Source organism: Exophiala mesophila (genome assembly GCF_000836275.1).
Source record: "Exophiala mesophila strain CBS 40295 unplaced genomic scaffold supercont1.2, whole genome shotgun sequence".
Classification (NCBI taxonomy): Eukaryota; Fungi; Ascomycota; class Eurotiomycetes; order Chaetothyriales; family Herpotrichiellaceae; genus Exophiala; species Exophiala mesophila.
In genome coordinates this window covers 3,974,577-4,001,601 of record NW_015622505.1, presented here as the reverse complement: position 1 = coordinate 4,001,601, position 27,025 = coordinate 3,974,577, and the positions used below count along the sequence as shown (strand labels likewise).

The 27,025-nt window shown below is 50.9% G+C and overlaps 7 protein-coding genes across 8 annotated transcripts in view; 3 read left to right on the top strand and 4 right to left on the bottom strand.

The window, feature by feature from the left end:
* Window positions 1–2,688: 2,688 nt before the first annotated feature.
* PV10_03225 (uncharacterized protein) lies at window positions 2,689–7,114 on the top strand. Its single transcript, XM_016367650.1, has 5 exons — window positions 2,689–3,690; window positions 3,803–4,130; window positions 4,200–4,406; window positions 4,488–6,448; window positions 6,501–7,114. The coding sequence occupies exons 1-5, from the start codon at window positions 3,397–3,399 to the stop codon at window positions 6,597–6,599; spliced, it is 2,889 nt and encodes a 962-aa protein (XP_016227168.1). The 5' UTR covers window positions 2,689–3,396; the 3' UTR covers window positions 6,600–7,114.
* A 1,729-nt stretch (window positions 7,115–8,843) lies between these two features.
* Window positions 8,844–9,780, bottom strand: PV10_03224 (uncharacterized protein). Its single transcript, XM_016367649.1, has one exon. It carries the CDS (start codon window positions 9,381–9,383, stop codon window positions 9,006–9,008), a length of 378 nt encoding a protein of 125 aa, XP_016227167.1. The 5' UTR covers window positions 9,384–9,780; the 3' UTR covers window positions 8,844–9,005.
* Window positions 9,781–9,855: 75 nt separating this feature from the next.
* PV10_03223 (uncharacterized protein) lies at window positions 9,856–11,063 on the bottom strand (the record flags this gene model as incomplete). Its single annotated transcript, XM_016367648.1, has 3 exons — window positions 9,856–10,023; window positions 10,136–10,766; window positions 10,876–11,063. The coding sequence occupies 3 exons, from the start codon at window positions 11,061–11,063 to the stop codon at window positions 9,856–9,858; spliced, it is 987 nt and encodes a 328-aa protein (XP_016227166.1).
* A 416-nt stretch (window positions 11,064–11,479) lies between these two features.
* Window positions 11,480–14,416, bottom strand: PV10_03222 (uncharacterized protein; the record flags this gene model as incomplete). The annotated part of the gene is made up of 1 exon (XM_016367647.1): window positions 11,480–14,416. The coding sequence occupies one exon, from the start codon at window positions 14,414–14,416 to the stop codon at window positions 11,480–11,482; it is 2,937 nt and encodes a 978-aa protein (XP_016227165.1).
* Window positions 14,417–15,469: 1,053 nt separating this feature from the next.
* On the bottom strand, window positions 15,470–20,154 carry PV10_03221. Of its 2 annotated transcripts, XM_016367646.1 has the most exons (3): window positions 17,534–20,154; window positions 16,635–17,278; window positions 15,470–16,587 (listed from the first exon to the last, which is right to left on the bottom strand). In XM_016367646.1, the coding sequence occupies exons 1-3, from the start codon at window positions 19,389–19,391 to the stop codon at window positions 15,847–15,849; spliced, it is 3,243 nt and encodes a 1,080-aa protein (XP_016227164.1). In that variant the 5' UTR covers window positions 19,392–20,154; the 3' UTR covers window positions 15,470–15,846. The 2 variants fall into 2 exon arrangements, with proteins under 2 accessions (XP_016227164.1, XP_016227163.1); XM_016367645.1 differs by having other exon boundaries at window positions 16,635–20,154.
* A 1,949-nt stretch (window positions 20,155–22,103) lies between these two features.
* Window positions 22,104–25,616, top strand: PV10_03220 (uncharacterized protein). The gene has a single exon (XM_016367644.1). The coding sequence runs from the start codon at window positions 22,606–22,608 to the stop codon at window positions 25,120–25,122; it is 2,517 nt and encodes an 838-aa protein (XP_016227162.1). The 5' UTR covers window positions 22,104–22,605; the 3' UTR covers window positions 25,123–25,616.
* An 802-nt stretch (window positions 25,617–26,418) lies between these two features.
* The window catches only part of PV10_03219 (uncharacterized protein), a 4,239-nt gene continuing 3,632 nt past the window's right edge, over window positions 26,419–27,025 (top strand). The window contains exon 1 of the mRNA XM_016367643.1: window positions 26,419–26,987. Within this exon, the coding sequence (XP_016227161.1) occupies window positions 26,712–26,987 (276 nt within the window). The 5' untranslated portion in view covers window positions 26,419–26,711. The remainder of the gene's footprint in view (window positions 26,988–27,025) is intronic.

Here is a 27,025-nt window from a genome sequence, read left to right as displayed (position 1 = left end):
AAGACATGTGATGCCGTAGCGAGGAACTGTAAACCGTCTAGTACAAAACCGACCCAGTTGTTATGGATTTGACGGTCTACTCGTCTATGAGGTCAGGAGAGCTCTACTCCGTAAGACTGATAGTTGATTGTTATTTACAGGGTAATTGTATGCGTGCTACGGGTACTCACGCGTTGGTGATCCTCGCGTAGGTCGCGTACTGGGGAGGCCCCAGCCAACGGTGGGCTTCTTCAACAACAATTGAAATCAATTTACTGTAAGAACAGGCGGCGCCGCCACCACAGCCTTGCCTCGTAATAGTGGCACCAAATTCTTGTTTGTGACTGGTGACTATTTATTGTTCCTCGTGTGCCATCCCAGAGGGCCTGGAATGCAGGAATGCAGTACGTTGAATCAAGAATCAAGGACCAAGGGGCTTCATCTTGCATCAAGTGCAAAGATGGCGAGAGATTGTGGTGGAAGCACCTTGCTGACTCTTGTAACACCTCAAGCCGGCAATAAAAAAAATGATCGCCTCGAAGCTACTCGTGCTACTACTGTACTGGGGTTGCCCATGTGTTTACCAATAATGCGTCCCTGTCTTGGAAGCTCGCGGCTCCTCGGCCCCTCGGAGCCCCTCGCTAGGAACCACTTCCGGTTATAAGCCAAGGTGTACCCAGAAAGATTTTGTTTCGGATTGGATTCTGGTCATGACAGGTATTTATTATTGGAAGCGTGAGGTACTGCTATATTTTCGTATCGGTCGTCCTCAGACAGTTCTGATGCTTCCAAATAACTGTCTTCGCAATGCAGCTAGCAATAGAAGACAGGTCAGAGGTTAGTGACTTGGTTATTCTGAAAATAGGATGGTGGAGAAAAGCTGTTGATGGTGTCCCGCACTGTCTCCTTCTCCGTACAAAAACTCCACACTGGTGGCAGCTTGAGACACACTGGCGAACATTCTTACTCAATCAGGTTCATACTACTCCGTAGGTATTTAATCGAGCCCCCACGAAAAGAACGAAGCATGATGCAAGGCTTATAGTACTCGTAAGCCGAGTGGCCGATCAAATATCGCTTGAGTCAGACCAGTAGGAAGCCATCATTTGATGTGAACATGTACAAGTCACCATGCGTGGTCTTTGAGTACATCTTTTGCACAGGATAAGTTCACAGACAAACCGCCCTCCCCTAGATCAGGGTATCACTGCTGCACTTACTCCGTACTTAGAGTTCCCGCCGCAGAAAACCAGAACGCGCTGCGACGCGCTTTAAGTTGTAACTCAACTCTGCGGGCCCAACCTCTAACCTAAAATCTCGTGAACTCCCTTTTCGACTTTGTCCACCGGGTACCTACTAGGTACCTAGTAGTAGTTTAGAAAGTGCAGAAAGGAACGAGCATTGGAGCCAGGAATATTGGATCTGTGCCAATCTCAAAAGTCAATGGTGTCAATGATACCTACCTACTCTGGCACTCTGAGAAGCTCAACAATAAATATGGAAGCTATCAGATGGTTACAGTGCTAATTCCTACCGACCTTGCAGTCTCGTTAACTTATCTGTCAAGGCTGATAGTCATGACAGACTACGAATACAGCAATGCATCATAATCTTCTTGACATTAGGTGTCCCTGCAAAGACGGCCAGACTGCCAGGGTTGGTGGGAGAGGGCCGAATTTCTCGACATGGGAAAGGGATGGGGAGGGAAGATGGAGACTGACAAGGTCGCAGATGAAATGCACCAAGGACGCCGGCGACGGCATCATGCAGACTGTACCGTGGTTGGGCAACACCGACCTGTAATGCTTAGCGAGCGTGGCCCGAGGGCCCGTCAGTCATGCAACACTGTTCCTGGTTGGTAGCTTGCCGCGTGGAAGAGGACACCAGGTGCCAACGAGCTGCACCAACATGAAAGGCTTGCAGGTTTTCTCCCTCGCACTCCAATCAAGGCTCTAGTGGGTTCCGGTCGGCTGCATTGGGCGTCTCGGGCGCCAGCTCGGCCTTCCCCAAGATGGCCCCAACCTATCGCGCTTTAGGCATGAGCTGGCTGTCTCCTCCAGCACTTATGCGGGAGGCCATTGGCTTGACCCCACCGGAACCTCGAGCCTGCAGGTTACAAGCTACAAGCTGCAGGCTGCAGCGATCCAATGCACCAGGATGATACAATACTAGTATCCCTCTGTATACGCTATGCCTGGGGTGAGACGATGGGATCTGTGGTTGCCATGTCATGGTACCTTACAGACGTTAGGTCCTTCATTTGCTGCCCCTCGGTCTAAGTGTAAGGTAGATAGGTACCTACCTACTGTATGTTACTACCTAGGTAGTAGGGCCGTTCGGCAACCCCCCCCCCGGTGCCCTCTCCCAAGCCTTTTGTATGCCCTGGCGTTGTGATGCCCTGGATAGCCAGGTTGTGTGCCCTTGTTCCCACAACTCATCCGATCCGCATCCGTCAACCGCATCCTGTGTCTCAAGCCTGCCTCAAATTTATTGGTCTTTCACATGCGCAAGGCCAAAGCCACACCACAAACCCTACACTTGACCACCTCGACTTTCACTGTCACATTGCCATTTTTCCTCGTGTACATGTATCCTGAATCCCCTTTGCCATTCTTGTATCTGATTTGCCCCCGAGGATCGAAGAGAAGCATATCTCTACGTAGGGACACGAGCGGCAACAGCGACCAACATCCACGAATCGCTCTTTCCCCAGCTCAGGCCCAGTACAAGCTCCAGCTCCAAATTCCGGCTCCAGATTTGAACCACAGTTGCAAATTTCTAGTTTCCAGTTTCCAGTCCTGCTGATCCGCCTGTTGTTCGCACTCAATCGACCATCTTTGGCGGTCTTGATATTCTTCTCTCTTGATCCATCACTCTCCAGTCCTCATAGCCCTAATTGTGCCTCTGCGTTGCCGCTTCGTTGCCGCTGCCAGACAGGCCAAGGCCAGCACCACCATCAGGACTTGAGAACGTGGAAATCTGCTGGGAACTCTTTCGTCGACACCACCTACCATCAACCTCGCCTTTGACACGGGCTTGACGAGCAAATACTTTGATCTCAAGGTACTGATCAAGTATTGCAACGGTTGTCCACGCCATCTCCAAATTGGTGTCAGCCCATCAACCGACAAGTCTGTTCCAAGGCGCACCACATTTCATATCTGGAGCGGAGGACACGCTGCTTCCTCGCCTTCTTAACCTCCTTCCATTCTGGCACTCGGCCAATCCCCTTCAGGACCCATTTGGTTGGTGTTCTGATCAATGATTTCCACTGCCCATGATATCCGCCATTATCAATAGCACTTCCTGGTCCCAGTCTCCCGTCGACTCAAGTTTCACCTGTCTGGGCCTCGTCCCTTTCCTGTCGCCGATGCCTTGCCATTGATTCAGAGTCCAACACGAGACTGCCAAAATACCATGGATGCTCGCCACGCCAAGTATCGTTCTTTGGATGTAAAGGCTGCCCCTTCTGCTGCCCCTCCAAAGACCCGCGAGCGTCATAACTCTGCCCATATGGGAGATCGACCCAAATCCCACCACGGGAAACGTCAATCTGCTTCCTCCAAGTCCGGCGAGGCCAATGGCAAATCTTCTAGAGTTGCCGTGCTCGAGGAAATTACACTCTCGGAAGAAGCACCAACCCCGAGGGCACCAAAGTCTGACCGCCGGCACACTGTTAGTCGCTCAGTGGAAGATAAGTCGACATCCAAGGTACGTTTTTAGGAACATATAAGGTTCACAATTCATCAAACTCGCAGACCTTCCTAATCTCCATCTTGTTCTCCTTTCTACGTTCGATCTCGGTACTGACGCCACGCTCCAGACACCTCGCTCGGAGAATCATCCGGTGCTTAATGTTCTAATTATTGGTGCACGAAACTGTGGCAAAACCAGCTTTATCAAGAACACTCTTGACCCCGATTCAAACCTGTCCGGCCGGACTACGTTTTCAACCAAAGTCAAGATCACCGATCAAGTCTACAAGATTCGTTATGTGGAACTCGAGATCGACGATGTGGATTTCAGTAGCGACAAACAAATCATCTGGCCTCCTTCTGTCAATGGAGAACCTTTTCCTGATATAGATGCGGTCTTCTGCGTGTACGACGCCTCTGACAGGGATAGTGTTGCCGCTGTTCCAACTGCCCTAAGTGAGTTTCAATACTAGATAACTATTTTCTGCTTACCAGGGTCCCGAACGGCTAACACGTCCCTCGTAGCGTCCATGACCAAAACTGGCATTCGCTGTATGCTGGTGGCGTCCAAATGCGATAAGCCAGAATCGCAAGAGATCAGAGCACGCTTTCACGAGCAAGTTCGTCGCAATCTCGCTACCATTGCCGTCGCTGAGGTTTCTGTCAAAACTCCCGAAACCACCAAGCGACACTTCTTTGCAATGCTCCATCGAGTGATTGCTTCTCCCAAAGGTGAGAAAACCACTAACTCCCTTTCCCGGATGTCGTAGACCCTTCCCTCCAAGAACTCTTGGTTGACATGAAACCGAGCAGCGTCCGAGTCTCGAAAATCAGCTGTTCAGTCACGACGCACAAAATCGAGGACCACATCACCACGGCAGGGTCGAAGCCGAAGTCGTTCAAAAACTCGACTGCGCATCTCCAAGTCGAAAGAACTCCTCCTCAATTTGTCGCACAGGTCGGTCGTTGTAGACTCCGCCAGCGAAGACACGGCCGTGTCATCAGAGGAAGACAACACACAGAACAGACATCAGAAGACAAGACTTCGATTGAACACCACTAAATTGCCCGAACACTCTCGACGTTCCAATGCACCGCATACGCCGGATTCCTCTGAAGAGCAAACAAGCCGTCTTCTTTCCCCAATTCATAACGCAGCTGCCACCGTGCCAGAGACCCCTGATTCCTACTACGTAAAGTCCATCCTTCGGTCGTTGTCTACCGAGACAACTGACAGCCGTGTCAATCACACATTTCTCAATATGGACGACGAGAACGAACATGGCGTGGACAAGGAATTCGGCACCGATACAGATACTATGACACCGAGTGTTGCCACTGATGAGACGGTGAAGCCACTAGAGACTGGCGTTCCGTTCCGCGAGCTGGTGGACAAGCTCCTGATCCTTCCTGCCAGTAAAAATGATTCCAAATTCGTTCCCTCGTTTCTCTGCTTGTACCGGGTATTCGCCACTCCCCAAAGGTTACTGGGCGCCGTCATCGATAAATTCGTGGAGGTTGACAAATCTACGATGGTTCATTTCACCAAAGTGGCCGAGATGCTACGTTTTCTCCAGGTACTTGCGCAATGGACTGCAACTTATCCTGGAGATTTCGCAAGCGGCCCTGCTCGCACCGCCGCTATATCATTCATCCAAAGCATTGAGACGAGCAAGGTCTTTGCCCCCGCGGCGCGTGAGATTAGCAATAACCTCAACACTCTGGTCGCGGATGAAGATGCCGATTGGGCCTATGACGAGGGAGTCAAAGGCCTTAAATCTTCGGGTCAGAAGACGCCTCAAAATTCGTCAGGATCATTACCTCTGTTGGAGGGCAATACCACAAGCAAAGGAAGACCAAGATCTGGGGCAGATATCGACGAGAGCGATGAGGACGCGGACGAAGCCAATTCATCGACGAGAGGCTCTGGAGCGGCATCGGCCTCCTCAAGCATGCTCAAGTCGTATCAAGCCTCCAGCCAGTCTTATACAAATCTGATGCAGCTGGAGAGTGCCAAGGCACAAGCTCAACGCTACAAGCCTATTCCACATCTGCGGCTGGCCAAATTCCATTGGCATTATTTTATGGAAGTGTCAGTCGATGACCTGGCTCGAGAAATTACTCGAGTGGACTGGGCAATGTATTCGGCCATTCGACCACGAGACTTTGTTCGTCATGTCGTTCTCACAACTGAACAAAAGCGAAGGTCCCGCCAGGTGGACAACATTGGCATGATGGTCAAGCAATTCAACCATCTTGCATTATTCGTCTCTGGCATGATCCTGCTTCGAGACAAGCCGAAGCATCGAGCGAAAGCTTTGGAGAAGTTCATGCTCTTGGCGTCAAAGGTCCGACAGCTCAACAACTACAACTCGCTTGGTGCAATTGTAGCCGGTATCAACGGGCATGAGATCTCACGTCTGGCGCAGACTCGAGAACTCGTCTCGGTCGAGACTCAGAAGACCTTCATGAGTCTTACCATTCTCATGGGCATCGCTCGGTCACATGTCGCGTACCGCATGGCATGGGCGAATTCTTTCGCCGAGCGGATTCCGTTCATTCCACTGGTGAGACAAGACCTGACCATGGCGGCTTCTGCAAATCAAACCTTCATTGGCACCAATATCAATTGGAAAAAGTTTGAGATTATGGGGGATGTCATCGTCGGGGTTCAACGTAGCCTTGAAACGCCCTATTCGTTTCCTCAGCGAACCTATGCAAGCGAGGAAATTATCAAGCTTATTCTCGAAACTAAGATTGTCGAGGAGTCAGAGGTATGCTACCGTATCCAGGATGTTGCGAATGCCATGCTGACATGAATTCTAGGACTCAGCAGATCCTCGAAGTGAACTATACGATCGAAGTGTACAGGTTGAACCTACTGGGGCTGATCCGAGGAAAAAGTTTGACTGGCTACGGCGTTAAGAAGATTTTCGAACAAGGCCAAAAGAAAAGTTCTTTGCGACCACATAGCATTTGGCGACTTGGTTAAGACCTTCAAGTCTATAAAAGGCACCAGCATGAACAAAGACGGGACACGAACAAACGGCTTTTAAATGATTCATGGGCGACCGAAAAGTAAGACGTTACGGCTGAACGACGACAAGAGGTACCAAGGCGTGGCTGACTGGTCTTGAAAGGCCCTATGATGAGATTATGAAATTACGATGATGGAAAAGACTTGACGACGTTACAGATCGCAAGAGGATGAGAGTGGGCGGAAAAGTCTTTTGGCTTGAAGCGCCAACGTCGGCTGACGTGTAATCATGACGGGAAATGGATTGTATAGCCTCTGCTTAGAAGAAGATTGCCGCATGTTGTACATGGCTGAAGATGTATGGCAAATCAAACCAAGGACACCGCTAGGTCCTCCAGGGATGAGAGATGACTATACAGAAGAAAACAGCCAAGGAGCAGCCATGCTTCTCAGGCTATGAAACCACTACATCAAGACATTTTGCGTGCGTATATGTGGATATTGGAGGAAGTCAAGGTGACAGGGATGTTGGAAAATAATTATGCTCGAGTTGAAGTAAACTCATATGATGATAATGACGACCTCAGGTTCTAAATAAGACCAAGCCTGGGCGTGCGTCTGGTCTCGTATGTCGACTCTTGATTCAGATGTAGCATACATATTTATTCAATTGTTCGAAACAGAAAAGTCGAGTTTCCGAGATATAGACAGAATGGGAGCGGATTGACCACGGGGCAGTTGAGCCATTCTGCGAGTAAGTACAGCACAATATGCACGGATTCACAGATGATTGCACCAGTGGGCATTGGATAAATCTGAGTCGAGGATACTTCTAACTTCCAAGGTGATGAAGCTAGCCAATGATCACAATACTCTTGATAATAGTGCACCAAAGCCCAACAAACAGCAAATGGTCAAAAGGTCCAATGGAAAGGACATTTGGCACCAACTGGATGGTACTGGTGGGTGAATAGATGATGACGGATCTGAGGATGGAAACATAATGATATGCCAACTGTCATGCCTGTCAAAACTCGGAGAAATATTCCCATTCTTTCTCCACATCTACTTGACATCTTTGCTTAAGTTGCTTGAGTTGCTTAACAAAAGACATGTTCTTTTTTTTTCATCGGGCAACACGGCAACTTTGGATCTATTTGAATAAAATACAAATATCTGCACCTATTCCCGTGGCCCGGGAGGCGGGGACCAGCCAGGAACCGCGGAGGGAGGGGAGAGAGCGGCATGACATGGGCATGGTATGGCATGACGATGGATCCTCGCTGAAGATACACCGTTTTCAGACCAAATATTCTTCATCAACTTCAAAGCAAGATCCACATGTTGTCTTGATCTTGCCTGTTGAAGTATATATCACCGAACTTAAAGCATGTACATAGCCCGGCAGATAGGTAAGGAAGCTATCTCCCCGGGCGTTTCAAGGTCAAGGTCAAGGGCTAGGGTTTGAGTAAGTAGAGATCCGGGGGCAAGGAACAAGGGGATAAGGGGATAAGGGGACACTGGGGGTCGGTCGGTCGGCTCGCTGGCTCGCTGGCTGGCTGGCTGGCTGGCTGCTGGGGGATGAAGGGGGATTAGTGATGCTCGTCATCCCTCAAGGCCGGGTTTCGAATCTATTCTAGTGTGTATAGGAGTCAAGACCATCCAAGTAAGTCATGGAATATATCATTATCTATGAATGCATTACTACTGAGTAGTCTGTAGGTACGAAACCTGGACCTGCTGGCTTTCCCCAGAGGGTGCGGCGGTCCCTTCAACATTCAGGCACAATGGCACCAGTACAGTATGCGCAGGGGGCGACGCATGAATGCATACTCCGTAGATACATGCATGCTTCCTTGAGAATGCCTGGGCCCCGAGTCTATACTGTACATCCATGCCTACGGAGTACTGCAGTGCCTGTCCAATAAATAAGCGAGTCTGGGGTGGGTTCCGGGGTATTCGGCACTTGAGGCCGGGGGTGGGAGGGGAAGAAGAGATTTTTCTGGAGGTGAATGATGGAGCAGTGCTTCGTGCCAGTCCAGTGCCAGGGATGGTATCGTATCATGGATGCATCAAGATTCAGGACTGGACTTGCTGGTCGACTGGCAGATTGGCCAATCTGGCGTAAGTGGTTTAGCACAACGCCTCTCTGGGTGGTTTTACGGCCCCGAGGCCACTGAGGCGGCTATCTTGTCTCATCCTGGATCTTATAAGTACTGTAGATTCCTACATAAAACAAGGACCGAGGCCCGCGCCGCCGCGGTTGACATTGACAAGCTGCAAGCATTTGGGAGAGGGGCCAGTCGCCCAGTCGCCCAGTTTTGCTGACTGCCTTAGCCTCATTAGACTTGATCCTATCTGTACAGTATACTGTATGTGTATGTGCGTGATAGATAGTGCGTTCGGGTCTGCCGGTCGGTGTCCAGGGGTATGATGCACAAAACGGTGCACCTCCCGAACAGATAGATACTTAGTTCCCTCATCCGACCGACCGACCAGCATGCAGTGCAATGGAGTACAGGCCAGTCAGTGTTCTTGATTTTTGCTGGAGGATTGTGGAGCCTCTTTTCCTTTTTTCTTTCTCTTTTTTTGCTCTTTTCATACATATGTAGGCAGGTCGCGCCTAATGATTGATCGACATGGACGTCGCACATCTGCTCAAAAGGTCGCAATACCCATGTAGGCTGAGGAATACTTGGAGTCCTAAAAATCCCACAGACATCCTTGTCCATCTGTACATATGTACTCCGTACCTCATAGGTTGATGTCTGGAATGGAATGAGGAGTGAATCCGTTTCGAAGCAAAGCGTCGCTTCACTTCGTGGGCCAAGTCCTCTCGAAACTGAAGTCAATTACAGCCTCTCGGCCCCGAGCGACCGCATTTCCAGCCAATTTGGTTTGCCGATGTGAAAAAGTCCACTTTCCGGCAATAACGGGACGACGTTTCTGGTGCGGAGCCTCTCATAACCGATGGTGGATCTTGGTCCAGAAATTTGGCAAATACGAATAGTCCATTCCACTAATTTCATCAGTTGAATGTTCGCATGTCGAGCAGAAATGTCGTACTCGTATGCTGGGTAGGGTAGTGAGCTCTCCACCACTTATGCGTGCTCGTGGAGAGACATCTGGGATTTCGCAAGATGACGGGTGACTTGTTGGAATGGCACGCGTGCGTGGTGCACGTCAAGCGGCTGTGAGTCAAGCTTAAACATCTAGAGTCTCAGTCTGAGCATCAACGGTCGAGTCATGTTCGATTTGTGCTTGCTTGTTCTGGACGATGCGTAGAAGATTTCGTAACAGTACGACAATGGTGACTTTACCAATGGCGGGAACATAGATGGACGCTCGCTCCTTGACTTCCGGGGTGAAGTTCTGACAAAATGAAAAATGCTTAGTCTCATGGCCAGGGCTAGGGTCGGTTGAAATCTTTCCCCCTTTCTCCAGCTCCGCATCATCTTGACAGAGGAGGATTGGATACACTCACCTTTTCACTGGAGAAATTGATGCAAACAGCACCCTCTTTCAAAAGATGATTGGGAAATTTGAATTTGTCGCCGGGAACACCGGTGATGACGACATCGGATAGCGGAGCACAATCCTTCAAACTCCAGCCTTCTTTCTCGACAACCTCGTGTTTTCGTTTTCGGATCCCCTCGCCACGAGTAAACATTTGAACTCCTGAGATGTCGACACTGTAGACCGAAGCGCCGTCGTTGGCCAAGAGTGCCGCAAGCGGTCTCCCCACCACCTCGCTGCGATTGACGACACAAATGGTCCGGCCGAAGAGTCGGTTGCCATACGGCAGAATCGTGTTGTAGATGTGCAGGTACTCGAGGATCTTGATGACGGCCAGCGGCGTGCAGGGAAGAATGGATTTGATGGCCTGCGAGTCGTCCAGGAAACGGATGTTTTGATACATGTTGAAGATGTACTGATGGCTCAAGCCCTCGACATCCTTTCCTACGTCGACAATCTGTTGTAGGTACTGGTCCTGTCGGTTGTTGAAAATGGGATAGTAGACAATGATGCCGTCTATGTCCTTGTCGTTGTTTCCGGCGATGATGGTTTCCTCGACGTCGTCCTTGGCCACCTGTCGCAGCGTGTAGTCGAACCCACTTTTTGGCGACACAGACACGGTCAGTTCAATTTTCGGAGGCTGGACCAGTACAAACGACACAGACTGAAAATTGATGCACCGAGAACAAGTCCACACAATACACTTACTTCTCTTTGGCCGTCTTCTCGGTCCAATCTGCATAGACTTTGGCTGCAGGGTCATCGTTGCCCAGGATTCCCAATAGATGTGGTTTTCGATCTAGTTTGGCCAGACCGGCTTGCACTTCGGCCAGGAGGCCTTTGGCAATGTTGTTGGCCAAAACGACCTTGCAACTGGACACTGCACCTCCTGACATGACTGAGGTCTTGCTCTTGATTCTTGATCAGTTATCGTGGCTCTCATATAAAGTGTAAAATCTGGTCGAGAAAAAAATGGCCGTGATGTGATGCGGGAAATAAAAACTTTTGATTGGCTGCAGCGCAACGTCGGTTGACTGTGGATGAGTCTTGGCTTTTTGCATCAAGCAAAAGGAATTCATCGCAACAACGAACGGAATCCATCTCTTAGATTTGTAAGACTGGAATTAGGACTACGAGACTACTCCGTACGTGTAGGTTCTCATGACATGGATCGCTCAGACATCATGTCATCTTCTATGCAGGCATTGCAATCATTAGGTGGCAGTTGAGCAATACTGGACCAAGTAGTCAGTCATATAGTTCCAGCCAGGAGATCAGATCCCTGTCAGCTCTCAGCCCCTTATGAGATGGCTCAGATCTTGCTTTGCGCTTTACCCTCGCCCCTGGGGACTTTCCTCTCGACTCCCAACGACTCGAGATCCTTCTTCTTGTAGTAATGTGGCGCCACTTCAATAAGCCATTCTGGTTTCAGGGGCATGCAACTGCGCATGTATTCCTTGCTCGTCAGCACCAGTTCGTGGTAGATGGTCCACTTGGGCTGGCTCTCAATCAGAACACTAGAAGGATGGATGTAGACCACCTGCCCGTTCTTGACCGTTCGATAGCTCTGTCCGTCCCGTTGCAATCGCGCCGAGTGAGGGAAAAATCCTGCCGTGATAGCCTTCTGGATGGGTTCAATGTTGGACTGACCGCCACAGGTCTTTGAAGGGTCCACCTCCACTCGGTCGCAAAGCCGTGCCAGCTGGTCTCGGACATCTCGCGCCCGCGTCAGGCTTCGTTGCTGCAAAAAGTTTTCTTTAGCCCAAACAAGACTATAGTCAGAGTCTGTCCATTCGTTGAAGATATTGAGCAGCGAAAGGTGATCTCCGCCTTCTTTGTTGGTAAATCTCGCTCTTGCGCTATCTGCATGGATCTTCTTGTCTTTGGGTCGGAAGAACAACGCAGACGCCTCGCCGAGCATGGCAATAATAGACAGAATCTCTTCAGTACAGCCATATTTATCCGCGGCCAAGATGGATCGTGCCAGCGTGGGATCGGTGGGGAATTCGGCCATTTGGCGACCAACCTTGGTCAACTCCCCAGCATTGTTCAGTGCCCCAAGAGCGTACAGCTGTTCGACAGCACGAACGATTGTATCCGTAGATGGCGGATCCATAAAGTCAAAATCGAGAAGGTCGTTGATACCCAAACTTTTGAGCATGAGAATAACACCCGAGAGGTTGGTTCTCTGGATCTCCGGCGTCGTGTTCTCGTCCAATTCGTTCTTATATGCCTGCGCTGTGTATAGCCGGAAACACTTACCAGGCCCTACACGACCCGCGCGGCCGGCACGTTGTCCCGCCGATGCACGACTGCAAGGTACCACCACCAACGACTCCATCCCTGTGCGCGGATTGTACTGGTTCTCCTTGACAAATCCAGGGTCAATGACATACACGATCCCGTCAATTGTCAATGAAGTTTCAGCAATATTTGTGGCTAGAACCACTTTTCTGGCATTGGGCGGAGTCGGCTCAAAGATTTTGGCCTGGAGATCTGTCGGCAGGTTGGCATAAATCGGACATATGATCATTTCCTTGATCTTGTTACCCAACTTCCGTGCAGTCTCCTGTAAGTTGAGCTCCATAGCTTCAATTTCCTCTTGACCGGTTAAGAAGACTAGGATATCGCCACTGGGCTGAGTAATGTGAATTTGAAAGACGGTAGTGATGGCAGCCGCGAGGTAGTTTGCCTCGGGTTGTGCAGTGTAATGTACGTCGACTGCGTATCGTCGACCGGGGATGTTGAAGATGGGGGCATCGTCGAAATATTTCTGAAACTTTCGTGCATCCATGGTCGCAGAAGAGATCAACAGCTTGAGGTCAGGTCGAGCCTTGGCTATGTCCTTCAACAATCCGCATGCAATGTCAGTGCTCACCGTTCGTTCATGGGCCTCGTCAATCATCAGTGCCGAGTACTGCGACAGCTCTGGGTCCGTAAGAAGCTCTCTGAGCAGCATCCCATCTGTCATATATTTCAACACGGTTTTCTCGCTGGTGTTGTCCTCGAAACGAATGGCATATCCGACTTCGTTGCCTAAGCGTTTTCCCATCTCATCTGCAACTCTTGCTGCCACCGACATGGCGGCAACTCGCCGTGGTTGTGTACACCCGATCTTCATGCCACCTTTGGTGTAACCAGCTTCATGGAGATACTGCGGCAGCTGCGTGGTCTTGCCACTTCCAGTCTCGCCAACAATGATCAACACCTGATGCTCTTTGACGGCCTCGATGATCTGATCACGATATTGGTACACTGGTAGACTTTTCCTCGTTTCTTCCATACTCTTGGCCTTGGCCTCAGCTGCGTTGATCCGTTCAGCCAGTTCTCTCTGCTCGCGAGTCAGGCCCTTTCCCAGATCTCCTCCTAGGGTTTCGGACATGACGAACTTCATCTGCTGGCTCTCGTCAAACACATAACCGTAGTCGCCTTCATCCACAAATTCCGACTTTTTGATCTGAGCCTCAGCTCGCTTCGTTTGTTCCTTCTCCCACTCCTCGTGCTCTGTGACATATTTCTCTCGGCCCATCTCGTCCCTATCCACATATCTCTGATACAAAGCCTGCTCCTTCTTGCGCTTGTCGATTTTCCCCTTCTCCGTGATGTAATCTTCTGGTAAAGCATAACCGTCGAGATGGTCGTCAATATTCAGTCTCTCCTCGGCCAACCTCAACACCTCTTTGTTCCTCGCAAACTCCTCCTTTTCTCTCCTGGTCAGGTCAGGGTTATCCCTTAGCTCGCGCTGTTCTTCGGCAACCTGTTGTCTGAGCAAAGCCAGTCGTTCGGCCTCTCGCTTCTTGAGATAATCCTGCCTCGAACGAATCCTCAGATCGGGCATTGCGGCCGTTCGAGCAGCTGCGTCATCGGCTAACGCTCTCCTCTGCGCAGTCACACTGTCTTTTGCGGCCGAGCGGTCCTCAACGATCTTCTTCTGGCGCTCTTCATCTCGCTTCGCGAGCCTCTTTGCAAATTCGTCCCGGTCTTTGCGGTCTTGATCCTCTGTGGTCTCAGGAGGGGGAGGGGAAGGAGAAGTGCGACGAGCCGCGCTTTCAGCAGAGCCATTGGAGAGTTTTACTCGCTTGGAGGACGACTCAGCGAATTCGGGTTCTGACGTCTGGTCTATGTCTTCGACAACTTCCTCGTCACCCCACCGTTCGTCGAAATCATCGACATCGCGCCGCCGTCGATGCGAGGTGTGTCGTTTGTGAGGTCTACTGCGCGGGGTATCATGCGATCGAGATTCTGACATGATGGTTCTTGCGATACTTGTGAACAAGGATAGTCGAAGGTGCCGTTTGGTCTAGTCGATCGAAAGGACGGCCTAGAGGTGAGAGTTGTCACAAGTCACCGCATGAGTGAACGAAAGAAAAAACAACCACTGTGTACTGTGAAAGAGGTTCAGGTGCAACGGCCGAGATTGGAACCATGTGTGTTGCGTCAACTTTGTCAATTTGATCCGCAGGCAACGGCAACGACTTTATTTTCATGTCTTGAATGATGGACTCTTCTTCGTTCTTTCTTTCTCCACAAAAAGACATAAAGATGCCGCCTGATCCGCCGGTCTGGACTACGGCACCGCAGAAATCTAACAACGGCGAAAACAGTTCTGGTCACGTGATACTGCCATAGAATTCAGTCCATTGCTGCCGATAATTCGTGAGGGTGGAACTGCAGTGGGGAAGTCATCATCATCTGATATAGATTGTTTGACTTGCACAGGAAATGCTTAACAACACATCACCGAGAGATTCGAAACTTTTCTTATAGCCAGCTGATATGCTGTCGCGGCCTGCGTGACTTGGAATGAAGCACTGGCCTCGGAACACGGAAGAGGATAGTACATAACAACCCACGGGGAAAGGTGGAGTCCTATGGCATTTTGGACGTTGAGGGGCCGGAGATGGGAAACATGAAAACCTCCATTGTCATCGTGAGTGAATAAACGGAGATGTAGGGATGTCGAAGAGAATTTGTTACTGTTGGAACGGATTACTATGGTGAGGAGAAGACGTCCATTTTTGGTGCTGTGTAAAGTTCAAGTTAATCTACCCGTATAGAGTGAGGCATTATTGATCAACCGCGTTAACGCCTCGAACAGTGCCTCAGAGTCTCAGGTGTGCCTTTGGGACGGGTCCGAATACCGGCTACCTCTCTGCTCACCACATGCGAGGAGACTATGTGTTCCTCTAAAATCAGTCTAAGTAGTCGTTGTGTGACCCATAGATGGCTAGTTGCCAGGTCTGAGTGTTGGACTCGTTGATGTCAATCCATCCAGGCCTTCTTACAGGTTAACACTAGGTACGTCTTAATGGTATATGAAGCACAGTAACGGCGAGAACCAGGTATGTTTGGATATGTTGTCATCTTCGCCTCTCGTTGTCATAGATATCTTGCTCGGCTGCGAGCCTGAAACCTAATCAACAGACCCCTTTCCCTTGCCCATTCCCTGATACGCATTGGCTCATATCAACCTTTGCTCTCAATGATCATGTCTGGTGATTACATGTTGGCATCATGGTGCCGTCCACACTCATGCCTGGAATTCCTGTGGTTCTAATATCTGGTGGTTGACTTCACCCCTGTACCCGAAGCACCAGTGTCCAATAGCCCTTATGCAAGAGAATTCGCTTGCTCTTGAGGCAGACACAGACCCTCTCCCACGCAATTGCTCCACACAATTCAAACATCAATCATCTCCGCATCTTCGGCGAGGACTTCGTCCGCAGGGCCCCAATTCCCTTCAAAAATTGTCGCTCCTGCACGGCGTCGCGATTCTGCCCAGCGAACTCCTTCCGTTTCCAACAGCATGCTTGCCAGAGGCCGGTCCTCAGGGTCAGGCGAGATCATCCATCGAACCACTCGGTCTAGCGCTTGATTGTGAGATGGGTCTACCATGAAAGCCGGAGGATGTAGTAGTTCTCCACTTCTCGGATTGTGTATGTCTTTCCCAAACTCTTCACCTGTCATGTACTCGTTGCTGTATGCATGTGTCTTGGTCGTCTCACATGAAGACGACACCTGTTGGATTTGGTACGAAGAATCGGGCGAGACGGGATTGCCTGACGCGTCACGTAAGATGTCGCTGGCGTCAGAACTCCAGGTCAAGCTGGGCACATCGCTCATGTCACCATTCCTCAGCTTTTGCCAAGACACACCGTTGTCAGGCAGTTCGACATTACCAGCAGTTTCGAGCATAATCAGACCCAGAGCGAAAATGTCTGCGGGCTTGTCATAACGGCCCATCAGGATCTCGGGACCAATATACTCCCTGTCTCCTTCGGCTTCGATACCTGCTTTGGCTGGCCACCTGCTTGCCATGCCAAAATCGGCGATCTTGAGAACTCCCTCAAAGGTGATGAGAACGTTTGCAGGCTTGAGATCGAGATGGATGAAGCCGCTTTCATGAATATGTCTGAGTCCCTGCTGACAGTTAGTTTCGTTGATTGATTGATTGGAGTGCCGCGTACCAGAGATAGTTCGAGCAGGATCTTCCAGATGCGGAAATCATCCAACCTTGCCTTTAAGCCAACCTGGGCGAGAAACACATCGAGAGTGCCTTCTTCGCAGAACTCGGTCTGAATATAGAGGTGCGATTGCTCCTCCCAGCTGTCTACATAGGTCACCACGTGATCTGAATGACCCAAGGCCTTCAGAACATCGACCTCGTGGATCTTCTGCTGCCGATCTCGAACTCCAGAGTATGGGAACCGGGATCTCTTGACAGCCCAAACCTTCTCGGTGAGAGAACCTCTGGATGACGGACGGCTGGTCGATATCGAGTAGATCTTGTGAAAAGGGGATGACTCAGGTGGCTGGGATACACGGTAGACCTGTGAAAACTCCCCGGAGCCGATCAAATCCACTTTTTCGAATCTCGAAGTGAGGCTAACGTCCAGGCTAGTAGCTTCACTCGAAGCCAGATTCAGACTCGGACGGTTGGAGAAGTTCGAAAAGTACTCTCGCGGGCCGGTTGGCGTGGCTGGAATCAAGGGCGCTCTGTTTTGGGTGGCAAGACTCCGATGCCCATCGGCACGTCCGGAGATGGTGAGGCCGCTAGGGTCGGGTGGGAAGAATCCTTCGAGAGGCGTACGTGGGGAGGGTCGAGGACTGACTGGAGAAGGCGAATTCATCTTAGCGCGATCCAAAGCAGGCGAGTGGAGAGATTGAATGGAAAGATTTCTTTGAAGAAAAGGTTTCGGGAAGGCCAGAGTCCTCAGTATTCCACCTGGGGTATACGAGGTGTCCGGTTGAATACTAATCTTTGCGGTTGACTTTGGTCTCAGGTTTGCCGATGGAGATTCCTCCATCGCGCTATCACTGTTCCGCTCGACGCCACCTGGAGATACCACAATAGGAGACAACTTACTATTACTCAGACGAACACCGAAACTCGAAGCCGGCGGATTGCGCGGTGGTGCGAGAGAGTCGATATGATGGGGTGAGGGCGATACAGAATCGCGATCCTGATTGTCAGGAAAGTGTTTTGTTGGTGTTGGAGGGTAGTCGGAGTCTGTGGACTGACTGTCGGCTCTGTTGATGGGACTTCGAGAATTCACCTTGTCCTCATTCTCGATGGACGCAAAGCTCCCCTTGCGCAAGAGATTGTGCCTGCTAGGTCGAGAGCCGAAAATACCAGAATTCTTTGCAAATGGAAAGGCTGAGATCTTTGGATAATTGAAGTAAGGTTCCGAAGGCGTGGCTGGCGCGGGTGACGTTCCGTATGATGGGCGTGGCGCTCGATCATTGGCGACAGTTGGAACCGTGAACTTCTCGTCTGGTTGAAAAATGACAGACTGCTTCTTACAAGGGGTATCTGGCATGTGGGCTTTCGGCAACCCAGCGTTGGGATCCTCGATGTTTCGATTTTTCTTGGAGATCAACCCGGTCGACATGAAGGCGGCAGGCAATGGCTTTGCAGCTTTGTAATTTCCTGGCGTTGCAAACGAGCCCTGCGACGAGTACTCGGTCTCAGGCGATGGCACAGGCCTCATTGTCCCCACGGGGAGAGATTTAGAGAAGTCATGGGACCTTGGTCTGACTGACCGATGAATGGGTTCGTGTGTCGGTGATTGGTCTTGGTCGCTCATCTGGGATGACGAGTGCGTCATAGCGTGCGCCAAAGGGTGTCTCGGTGGTTGAGAAAAGGTCGGCTGGCCGGAAGACAACGGATGAACAGAAGCGTTCATGAGACTACCCTGGCTTGAAAATGGACTATCGCGGGGAGGAGGTTCGAGGTGATTGTCCAGAGACATGCGGAGAGTCTTTTTGTTGTTTGTGGACGGTGAGACATCCAACCAGGCCTTGTCCAGGTCCATCACTTGAGTGAACTTGGGGTTACTTGGTCGCTCTATCTGCCGTTGCTGCAACGTAGATTTTCGCAATGATGACGAGCGCTTTGGAATCGTAGAGAAGCGGGATGAGAAGTTCAGGGAGGTGTTGGTAGCGGAGAAGAAATCATTATCGTCCTGAGCTCGCTTGTCGGTGAACATGTTGTCCTGCAAATTGTCGGACTCGAAAATGCTGAAATCAAGTCCAGGGCCATGCAGACTGCGTCTCTTGGCCGAGGGGCTTTCGAAAGTAGGGGTATCGTCATCTGCTCGAGTGGCTTCTGAACGCTTCATCGGGCTCAGAGGAGCGACAGCACTGATCAGTGCGCCTCCACTGCGCCGCTTTTCTTGTCGCGAATGCACCGACTTCCAGGTCAGTGTCTCTTCGGTCCGGGTTGTGTCGTTTTCTTTTGTATCACCACTGAGACATTTCAGAGCCAGCTCGCGTTCTGCCTCTGTGGAGTTACGTTTTCGCATGGGGGAAGCGTTACCGCCGTCACTAGAGTCGGTAAGCGCTCGCTTTGAGGGACTCTTGGGTGAAGTTCTAGTTCGAGTGACGACGTGTGGCTGATTTGCCCTTCGCATGACAGGTCTTTGGAAACGAGCAGCCTGAGAGACACGTGTCGGATGAGGAGATATGATATTTGCCATCTGAGAGAAGGCCTCTGTGGTTGCCTTTCGTGATGGTGAGAGTGGAGATGGAGAGAAGGGAAGGTTTGAAGTGGCGGGTGAGCGATATGGGTATTGTCGGACGTCCGAGGATTTAGAGGGGGAGCGTGACAGTGATCTGCGGATTTCCCGAATGGCCGAGTGAGGGTCAAACGAGGAGATGCCTTGGGGAGAGTGACTGCGTGCGGGATCGGTGTCCTCGCGATGAGGAGAATATGTTGTCATCATGGCTGAGACCAATTTCGATCTGGGCTTGAATATGACCAGGGGAGTTGTTCAGGTTCCGATGAAGGCCATGAGTATGTTTTTCTGACTAAAACACAGTTTTGTAGTAGTCGTAGTGTGGCATATTCTGCACCAAAAACAGCATGTGCTCACAGTGTCATAGTCGGTGCGCAGACAGAGCCAAAGTCAATCGCAACGGAGGCCTAGGGAGGTCACTAAGTGACTAGTGAAAGGACTCCGTGGCTAGGCAGCCGGACTTTGATTGTACTTGATTGTAAATGGAAGCGGAACGATGGGGATGCTTTATAGAGTTGGTCTACTGATTGATCCGGCGGTAGTTAGAACAGACAGCGGACTTGGTCTCGCGTAGTGGGTTGAATCGAATCGGTGGGTAGGTTGTATGGATGGATGGAAGTTGACAACGAGGGTAGGTACAGGAAAGCGATGGTAGATGTAGGCTGTCGAGCGCGTGAAGTGTTTGAGAGGAAGACGACTAGGAGCGATGATGAGTCAAGATGGCAGGCGCGAATGACGAGTCTTGTTGACGGGAGTGTCCGGCAGTTGGTGAGGTGATTGCGAGGGGGTTAGAAGGTGTCTGGAATAGGCAGAAGGGTCAGATGTCGAGTGGCGGCAAGAGGATGACGATCAGTAGAGGGAGTGGTTCGAACTGGATCTTGGACCTTGGAACTTGGTGCGTCTCGATGCCCAAATGTTGTATCGACCTGATTGATGATCAGCTTGGGATGAAGTGATGGTGCGTGTGTGGTGGCACGCGCGTGTTGGTTGCTTGCTTGCGCTGGCGGCTTTTTTGTGACTTGACGCGTCGCCAAGCGTAAACAACCCGTTCCTGCCTATCCCATTTAGGACTAGTGTAAATTATGATGGCGAGGGCTCTTTCGCTTAGCAAATCACTTGCTCCAGCCAGAAATCAAGGGCCTGAAAGAGGGGGTGCAACTACATTGTCCACGTGACAGGATGCCTATTTGTATGACTTTTAGGCGTGAATAGGTGTTGAAGTAGATCATGGACTAGGCACTCAAGGCGGCCCTTCGCATTGTGGATAGTCACGTGTGCATGTGCAAACCGTCGCCTCTACTCCGTACAGAGCACGCAAGGCAGCACCATCCATCCTCCCCTTCACAATCTTTACTTGGTTGATATGAATGTACATATGATGGTAGTGCCCTCTATCATACATTGCCATTTAATTTTCTCCCACCTAATTCCGAGCTTTGCAAAGGTATGCCATATTTCCAGGCCTTCTATAGGCACCGGTGTCAGTTACTCTATGCGTAGACTTGCATGCCCAAGCCAGTGAGTTGGCATCCGTTATCTGATCCCGAACCGGATCCTTTCGGGCTGAAGGATCTGGGGACCAGTTCTGTACACAGAAGAGTTTTTCTAGAGCCTCAACTAAAGTCAGTAGTTATGCGCACGTATGTGTACGAGTACACCGATACTGGCATATGAGGGCGCTCCCAGCAAGGCGGGGCCGAGCCAGCCTGTGGGAGGACATCCACAAGCACCGAGCAGTTCCAGAGTTTCCGGTGGCCAAAGTATGACAGTGGGGATTGGCCCAAATGCCATCGGCGTTCAAAGGCAAATACAGCGTTTTCGCCTTGAAGTCTGTTCACACTTGGCAAACACGGCAGCTAACGCATCCTCTAACTACCTTATTATTAGTGGACGGAAACCATGGAAGTCCTTCCGGGCCACAAGTTCGGTAAGTCACTGACAAAGTGTCAAGACGTTAGAGACCGTACTGTGCGTACCTACGAAGTACTCCGTAGGTAATCGTTCGGAGAGACGACGGATGCAGGCGCTATGTGGATTTTCATGGCGGGACAAGTTGTACAGAAACCCAGCAGATCCCTCTTTGATGATCACGTCGTTCCTTCCTTCTTGTGTGGGGGCAAATGTAATTCAAACAATCAAAAATCACCACAGAGTTAAGTGTCGTGGGTGTACCTGATCAAAATGGAAGAAGCAAGGACTTCGGCCAACAAACGAGGACCCGATTTGTGGTGGCTCAATGATGAATAATAATAATCATTTGCTGCAGTTTTACTTGGAACCCCAACAAGTCCGTTGGGCCCCAGGACTTCTCGGAGGCCCTAAGCATCTAGTCCCTCGGGGAATTATTAGGCATGTCCTTGGAACAATCAACGGGATCAGGTTCCAGGGGTGTTGGCCAGTCACCAGTCGCCAGCCTGCAAGGACACGAATGGACACGGCAGCCGAAGGGGCTAGTATGCCACGTTGTAACTCTTTCGATTACATCTTTCTAGGCAGCCACCGAGTCATCGAAATCGTCCCACAAACCCCCATGTAGCCCGAGTTGGCGGCCACGGTGAATGGCCCCGTGACTAACTTAGGAGACAACTAGGTGTTGCATGCAAGTCTTCTCATCTTTTTAAGAGCGCCATGGAGGACGAACAGTTGTCACAGCCGGACTGGCCAACTCTGTGTGTGGCAAATGAAAGTCGGACAGTCTGGACAGTCTGTAAGGTAGCCGAGAGCACTGAGCACTTGGGGAACGTTGTAAAAGTCGCCTGCACACTAGGTCGGATGACGCTAGACGATAGGGTCTGACCACAGGTCCACAGGTGACTTTAGTGTCCCTTTCTCCGTGGCTTCTGGGCTACAATAGCTGGCCACTGTTGGCTACCTACTCCGTAGGTAGGTAAGCTGGGCTACTGCTGTCTGCTGTGACGACTTCCTCCGTACTTCGTACTTATCCTATTACTTACTTACTCCTACTGACACACTCCCAATCCTATGCCCTGACCTTGAATTCGCCTTTGTCACTCAACTTGATTCTTTCTCCCTACCCTCATTTTCCATTTCTCGACAACTCTCTACCCATTGGTTCCATCTAGATTTCAATCTTTCATTCACCGCATCTTTCGCGGCTCTCTCGTCTGTCCACTCTTTGAGCGCTCCTTCCGTTCACTGTCCAGATCATCAATGCCTACCGCGACCAACCTCAGACGTCACCAATTGTCTCCATGGTCAACAAGTCTGGTCTTATAGCCAACAACGACAACAATTACCTTTTCAGTCATCCCTAAGTGGAATCAAATCACCCTTTCATTCTCTGCGTATGTGTGTGATAGCACCTTCGCCCGTCGACCTTCCTGTTGCCTTCCAAAACATCTGCACTCACTTCCTTCCTCTACCACCGATCCTCCAAGTAATGGCTATGCGCGCTGGATGAATGGGCTATATTTTACCACACTTGCCTGAAGACACAGCAGATATCCTCATATCTCGGACGATTGGATCTACCATCATGTCAGGTTCATCACTGGATGACGTCCCGTCGCTGGGCCCGCCCAATTCCGATCGAGCCAATATCTCAAGAGAACACTCCCCTGTTCGAGCCTCGCGCAGTACCTCTAGCATACCTCAATTGTCGCGCTCTCGAAAAGCCAGTCAGGAATTCAGTCCCACTAGGAATCTAAACTTGGCTGGCTCATTGTCAACCGTTCCTTCTGCTGCTGCCGTGCAGCGGGCCTTGTCTGCCCAAAGACCAATATTACAACCCAATAATGTTGATGCTGGGCCTGAAAGCAGCAGATCAACAGAAAGACCCCCGAGATCAGGACAAACGTCTCCAGCATGGCCTACTTCGCCCCGGTTGAAAAGTCCCCCTCCTTCTAGGGCAACATCTAGGTTGCCTTCAGCAAAGAAGCCCGAGTCAGAACAAACACAACCAAATACCTCAATGAAACGGCTTGCAACCACGTCCAATCCTGAACAAGCCACTGCCATCCTTGCTACTGATACTCAGGAATCTCAATCAACAAATTCCAATTTACGCGCGTCTGGAAGAGGTCCCAGTACGGGTGGGAGTGCTTTGGAGACCGTGGCTGAAAGCAGTGTCCCTAGCACACCATCGATCGGCCCGATGCTTAACTCGATTCTCGACCAAAAGATTGACGTCCCTTCTCTTGATCAGAATTCTGAAGCTCCGGCGGAGGTGCCGACCAGAGATGCAGAAGGAAGTGGTTCGGAGAATGTATCGGGGTCAAAAGCAGCTCCGCAAAAGGCAGAAAACGAGAAGCGGCCCCGAGCTCCAAGCACATCACGAACTTCAGAATTGGCCAAACGGTCCCTCACCAGCCTTTCGACAGCCAAAAAGCCGGCGTCTACGGATCCACCAAGGACCATGACGGTAGAGACCGAGACTGTTACCTCAATGCCACAGCTCCTCAATCCTGATCGTGGGGTGTCTGGTCGAGACGGCAATGGCAGCGTCAGGACAAAAGCAAGCACCGAAACGATTCGACCGAGGAAAGAGAAGAAAAAGTCGTCTCGCAAGGCTCCCTCTTTACATGCAGGCACAGTGACTTCCAAGGCTGATCTGTTTGAAGCCAAAGTTGCCAGTGCGGTCGACGAAGCTGATTCGTCGGATTCAGACGAAACGTTCGTCTACGAATCTAATCCAGTCGATCGTCCAAGCCGGCATCATTCCCGAACTCCAAGCGCAACCTCTCTTGCAAGTCAAGATCATGGGCCTCGAAGCAAACATGGCCTCCGAAGCGGTAGCCAGGCTATTGCAGGCAAGAAGAGTATGAAATTTTCCAACAGTGCCTACAGTAACCATGGGGACAGCGAGCACGGCAGCGAAGGCCGAGGGAGTCAGCGTAATGCTGCTACGACCCCAAGACACCATCATATTAGTCGGCATGGCCGACCTCATCACACTTCGATTCTAGACACTGATTCCCCGTTCACGCTAGCAAGCAAGCAGCACTCACCCCGATCCTCGGTCAACAACATCTCGCGGTTCTCGAGACCTAACAGCCCTCGGCTGCTTAATGGACGCATGCCAGCAAGCCCGCGGAAAGGGGAGTCATTTGACCCGTACGAAGATGCAGCTGATGACGAGAGGACACCGTTGATGGGATCGGTCCGCGTGAATCGTTCTCGGCACAGTCGCCGACCACACAGTGCTACATTCCGTCCAATCGAGTACAGTGACGGGTATGAGCGGACTTATTGTGGTCGCTACGGTAGCTGTGCGTTTTTGGGTTTCGTTGTTCTGATGGTGTGTGTGGGAATTACGACGTTTGTCATGGCGCTCAACAGACCACTTATGGACGTGTCGGTCAAGCACATTCAGAATGTTTTGGCGTCGGAGCAAGAGATCATGCTGGATTTGGAGGTCGAGGCTGTCAACACGAACCTCTTCGCCATTACCATTAGCGATTTGGACGTCAACTTGTTTGCGGAGAGTCCATACGTCGGCAGCAACCGTGAATGGGACACCGCAAAGCCCAATCTTCGATGGGGCACGCGGAGCACCGACTCAAGCTATTCATGGCCACCATGGCATTCTGATGATGGGGTTGACGAAGGCACAGATCCTATTGACGACCCCGAGCCAGGCACCCAAAAGATGCTTCTCGGCAGAGTGCTCGAATTCGATTCTCCACTTTCATTTGACGCTTCCCCCGTGCGGCGCATGCACGCGTCGTCAGTTGGTGAGATTCGCCTGGCCAAACCTGGTAATCAGACAGAAGAGGGTGGCTCAGCACGTTGGGAAAGAGTGTTGCAACATCCATTTGACCTCATTGTGCGGGGGGTGGTCAAATATCAGCTGCCCCTGAGCTCTAAAGTTCGCTCGGCCAAGATTGGGAGTCGCATCAAGGTGCTCCCTAGTGATGACACCGGGGATGGCGATGGATCACCTGGAATGGTGCGAAAGGGGCTGGAACCCCAGAACTAGTTGGCATGATGCCTGGAACGAATTTCATTGTGTTGTTTTAATGATTGCCGACCCTAGATTTCTAGAATCGGCAACAATGATGGACGGGATACCCAAAGGGAAAAAAAGCAAAAGTCCAAAGGAAGATCATATCCGATCATACATAGCGAGCGAGGAAATGGGAGATTGAGAGTCTGCGAGGCACAGCATTTGCATATGTGCAGGATGATTGTCGACTAGTGACACATCAGATACCTCGAGGTGGTCACACAACACCCGTGCTCTGAGGCGGGCGAGGCTATGAAGATGACCAGCACTCTGATCTAGAAGAGGCTCGATACATGCACATCTGCTGTACTCTCTCATGAAAATGAATTAACAATCATGCATGGCTTTTTTGGAAGGGTGTTGAGTTGATCAGCCTTTCGAATTTGAATTTGCAAGGTTGGCAGGGCGACCTCGATTATTCTTACCTAGAATTAACGGTAGTGCCTAAAAGTAATGCCTAAACCGTGTAACTAACTTAGAGGAGGTAGGGGAGTGTGTTTTGGTGCTTGCGGAACACCCGGGCTAGTACCTAAAGACCCAAGTTACTCGGGAAGGATGAGGCCCGAGGGCCCGTCAACGGTTTTAACCGCTTGAGGCTCAGCCCATCGCCCTCGCATCTTCGTACCTAAGAAGGTCAGTATGTACAGTGTAGCTTAGGTAGGTAGGTAGGTACCTACTATGTAGTTATACTCATCGCAGGACATACTGTACATCAGGATCCCAAAGGTCTTTGCATATACAGAGTATTTAATCACTACCATATACCAGCTAGTCACCAGTCTACCACTAATTGAGAGGGTCTTCGCCCATGATCATCGTATCTTGAGCTGCGTGGCTGCCCAACAAACTGGGGGAGGCTCTCGACAACCTGCAGCCCGAGGGCCCCTCGGCCTTAATAAGTACCTCAATCTGCGTGTCTGCTACTGTTACTATGGTGCCCAGCCCTGCCAGCCTCACATGTTCACCGATCCCTGGTACAGTCTTAGTGGACAGGTGCAGAGTTTCCCACCCAATTTGAGCCATTCAGGATCATGGTTCAGACTTGGTTACTTGCAGGCACTCTGGACCGTCCAACCTGAGTTGGAGGATGTGGTTTTATGGTCCAATCTGATGTGCAGCAAATGAGTGATTAGGCACCGTAGCTGTAAGTAGCGCCTGCCCACTTGTTGTGCACCTGTTGTCCACTCCTGCCAGCGGATGCCCTCAGCCACTGCCACTTCCTTCTCTTGCAGCCAGTGACGGTCAGTCAACCAGTGGTTAGTCCTCAGTCTTCAGTCGTGAGTCGTCAGCCTGTACTTTCTCCCACCTCTGGTCTCTCTTTCCACTGTGTCCCCCCGCCACTCTGCTTTCCATGACCCACGACCCACGATCTAACAAGACTTCGCCTCGTCATCTTCTTAGCACTCACTGCACTCACTGTTATCGTCATAAACTGCTCACATCTCTACCATCGATCCAAGTCTTGCTTCTACCATCCCTAGTCCCATTGACCTGAAACACGACGCTGCTGCGGTGCCCCACGAGTTCGCAGCCCCTCCCTCCACTGCCCCTCTGCTTCAAGCATGGGCTCCGTTTATCGAGATCGATATGATGATACCCGCACCACGGTCTCTTCCACTCGCAGAGATGGCGGTTCCGGTGGCTACACCACTCGCACTCGCTATATCATCAAAAGAGACGACTCCCGCTCTTCTGTCGACCGCGATCGTCGCTTCGCCCCTGAGCGACCAGGTGAAAGAGTAGACGAGATGAGATTCATTCGTCGCGAGGTCGAAGAACCCCCTCGCAGAGAAGAGCAGCCACGCTTCCAGGAACGTGAACTGGTCATACGCCGGGAGGTCGAAGAACCTCCTCGCAGAGAAGAGCAGCCACGCTT

What these genes read in the sequence shown, in the direction of transcription:
- PV10_03225 (XM_016367650.1), top strand. Translation starts at nt 3,397, where the DNA reads ATGGATGCTCGCCACGCCAAGTATCGTTCTTTGGATGTAAAGGCTGCC. An exon ending in CGCTGTTCCAACTGCCCTAA is followed by an intron (nt 4,131 to 4,199) that starts GTGAGTTTCAAT and finishes CGTCCCTCGTAG; the next exon opens with CGTCCATGACCAAAACTGGC. An exon ending in AGATTGTCGAGGAGTCAGAG is followed by an intron (nt 6,449 to 6,500) that starts GTATGCTACCGT and finishes CATGAATTCTAG; the next exon opens with GACTCAGCAGATCCTCGAAG.
- PV10_03224 (XM_016367649.1), bottom strand. Translation starts at nt 9,383, where the DNA reads ATGGACAAGGATGTCTGTGGGATTTTTAGGACTCCAAGTATTCCTCAG.
- PV10_03221 (XM_016367645.1), bottom strand. Translation starts at nt 19,391, where the DNA reads ATGATGACAACATATTCTCCTCATCGCGAGGACACCGATCCCGCACGC. An exon ending in TCCTGCTCGAACTATCTCTG is followed by an intron (nt 16,588 to 16,634) that starts GTACGCGGCACT and finishes AACTGTCAGCAG; the next exon opens with GGACTCAGACATATTCATGA.
- PV10_03220 (XM_016367644.1), top strand. Translation starts at nt 22,606, where the DNA reads ATGGGCTATATTTTACCACACTTGCCTGAAGACACAGCAGATATCCTC.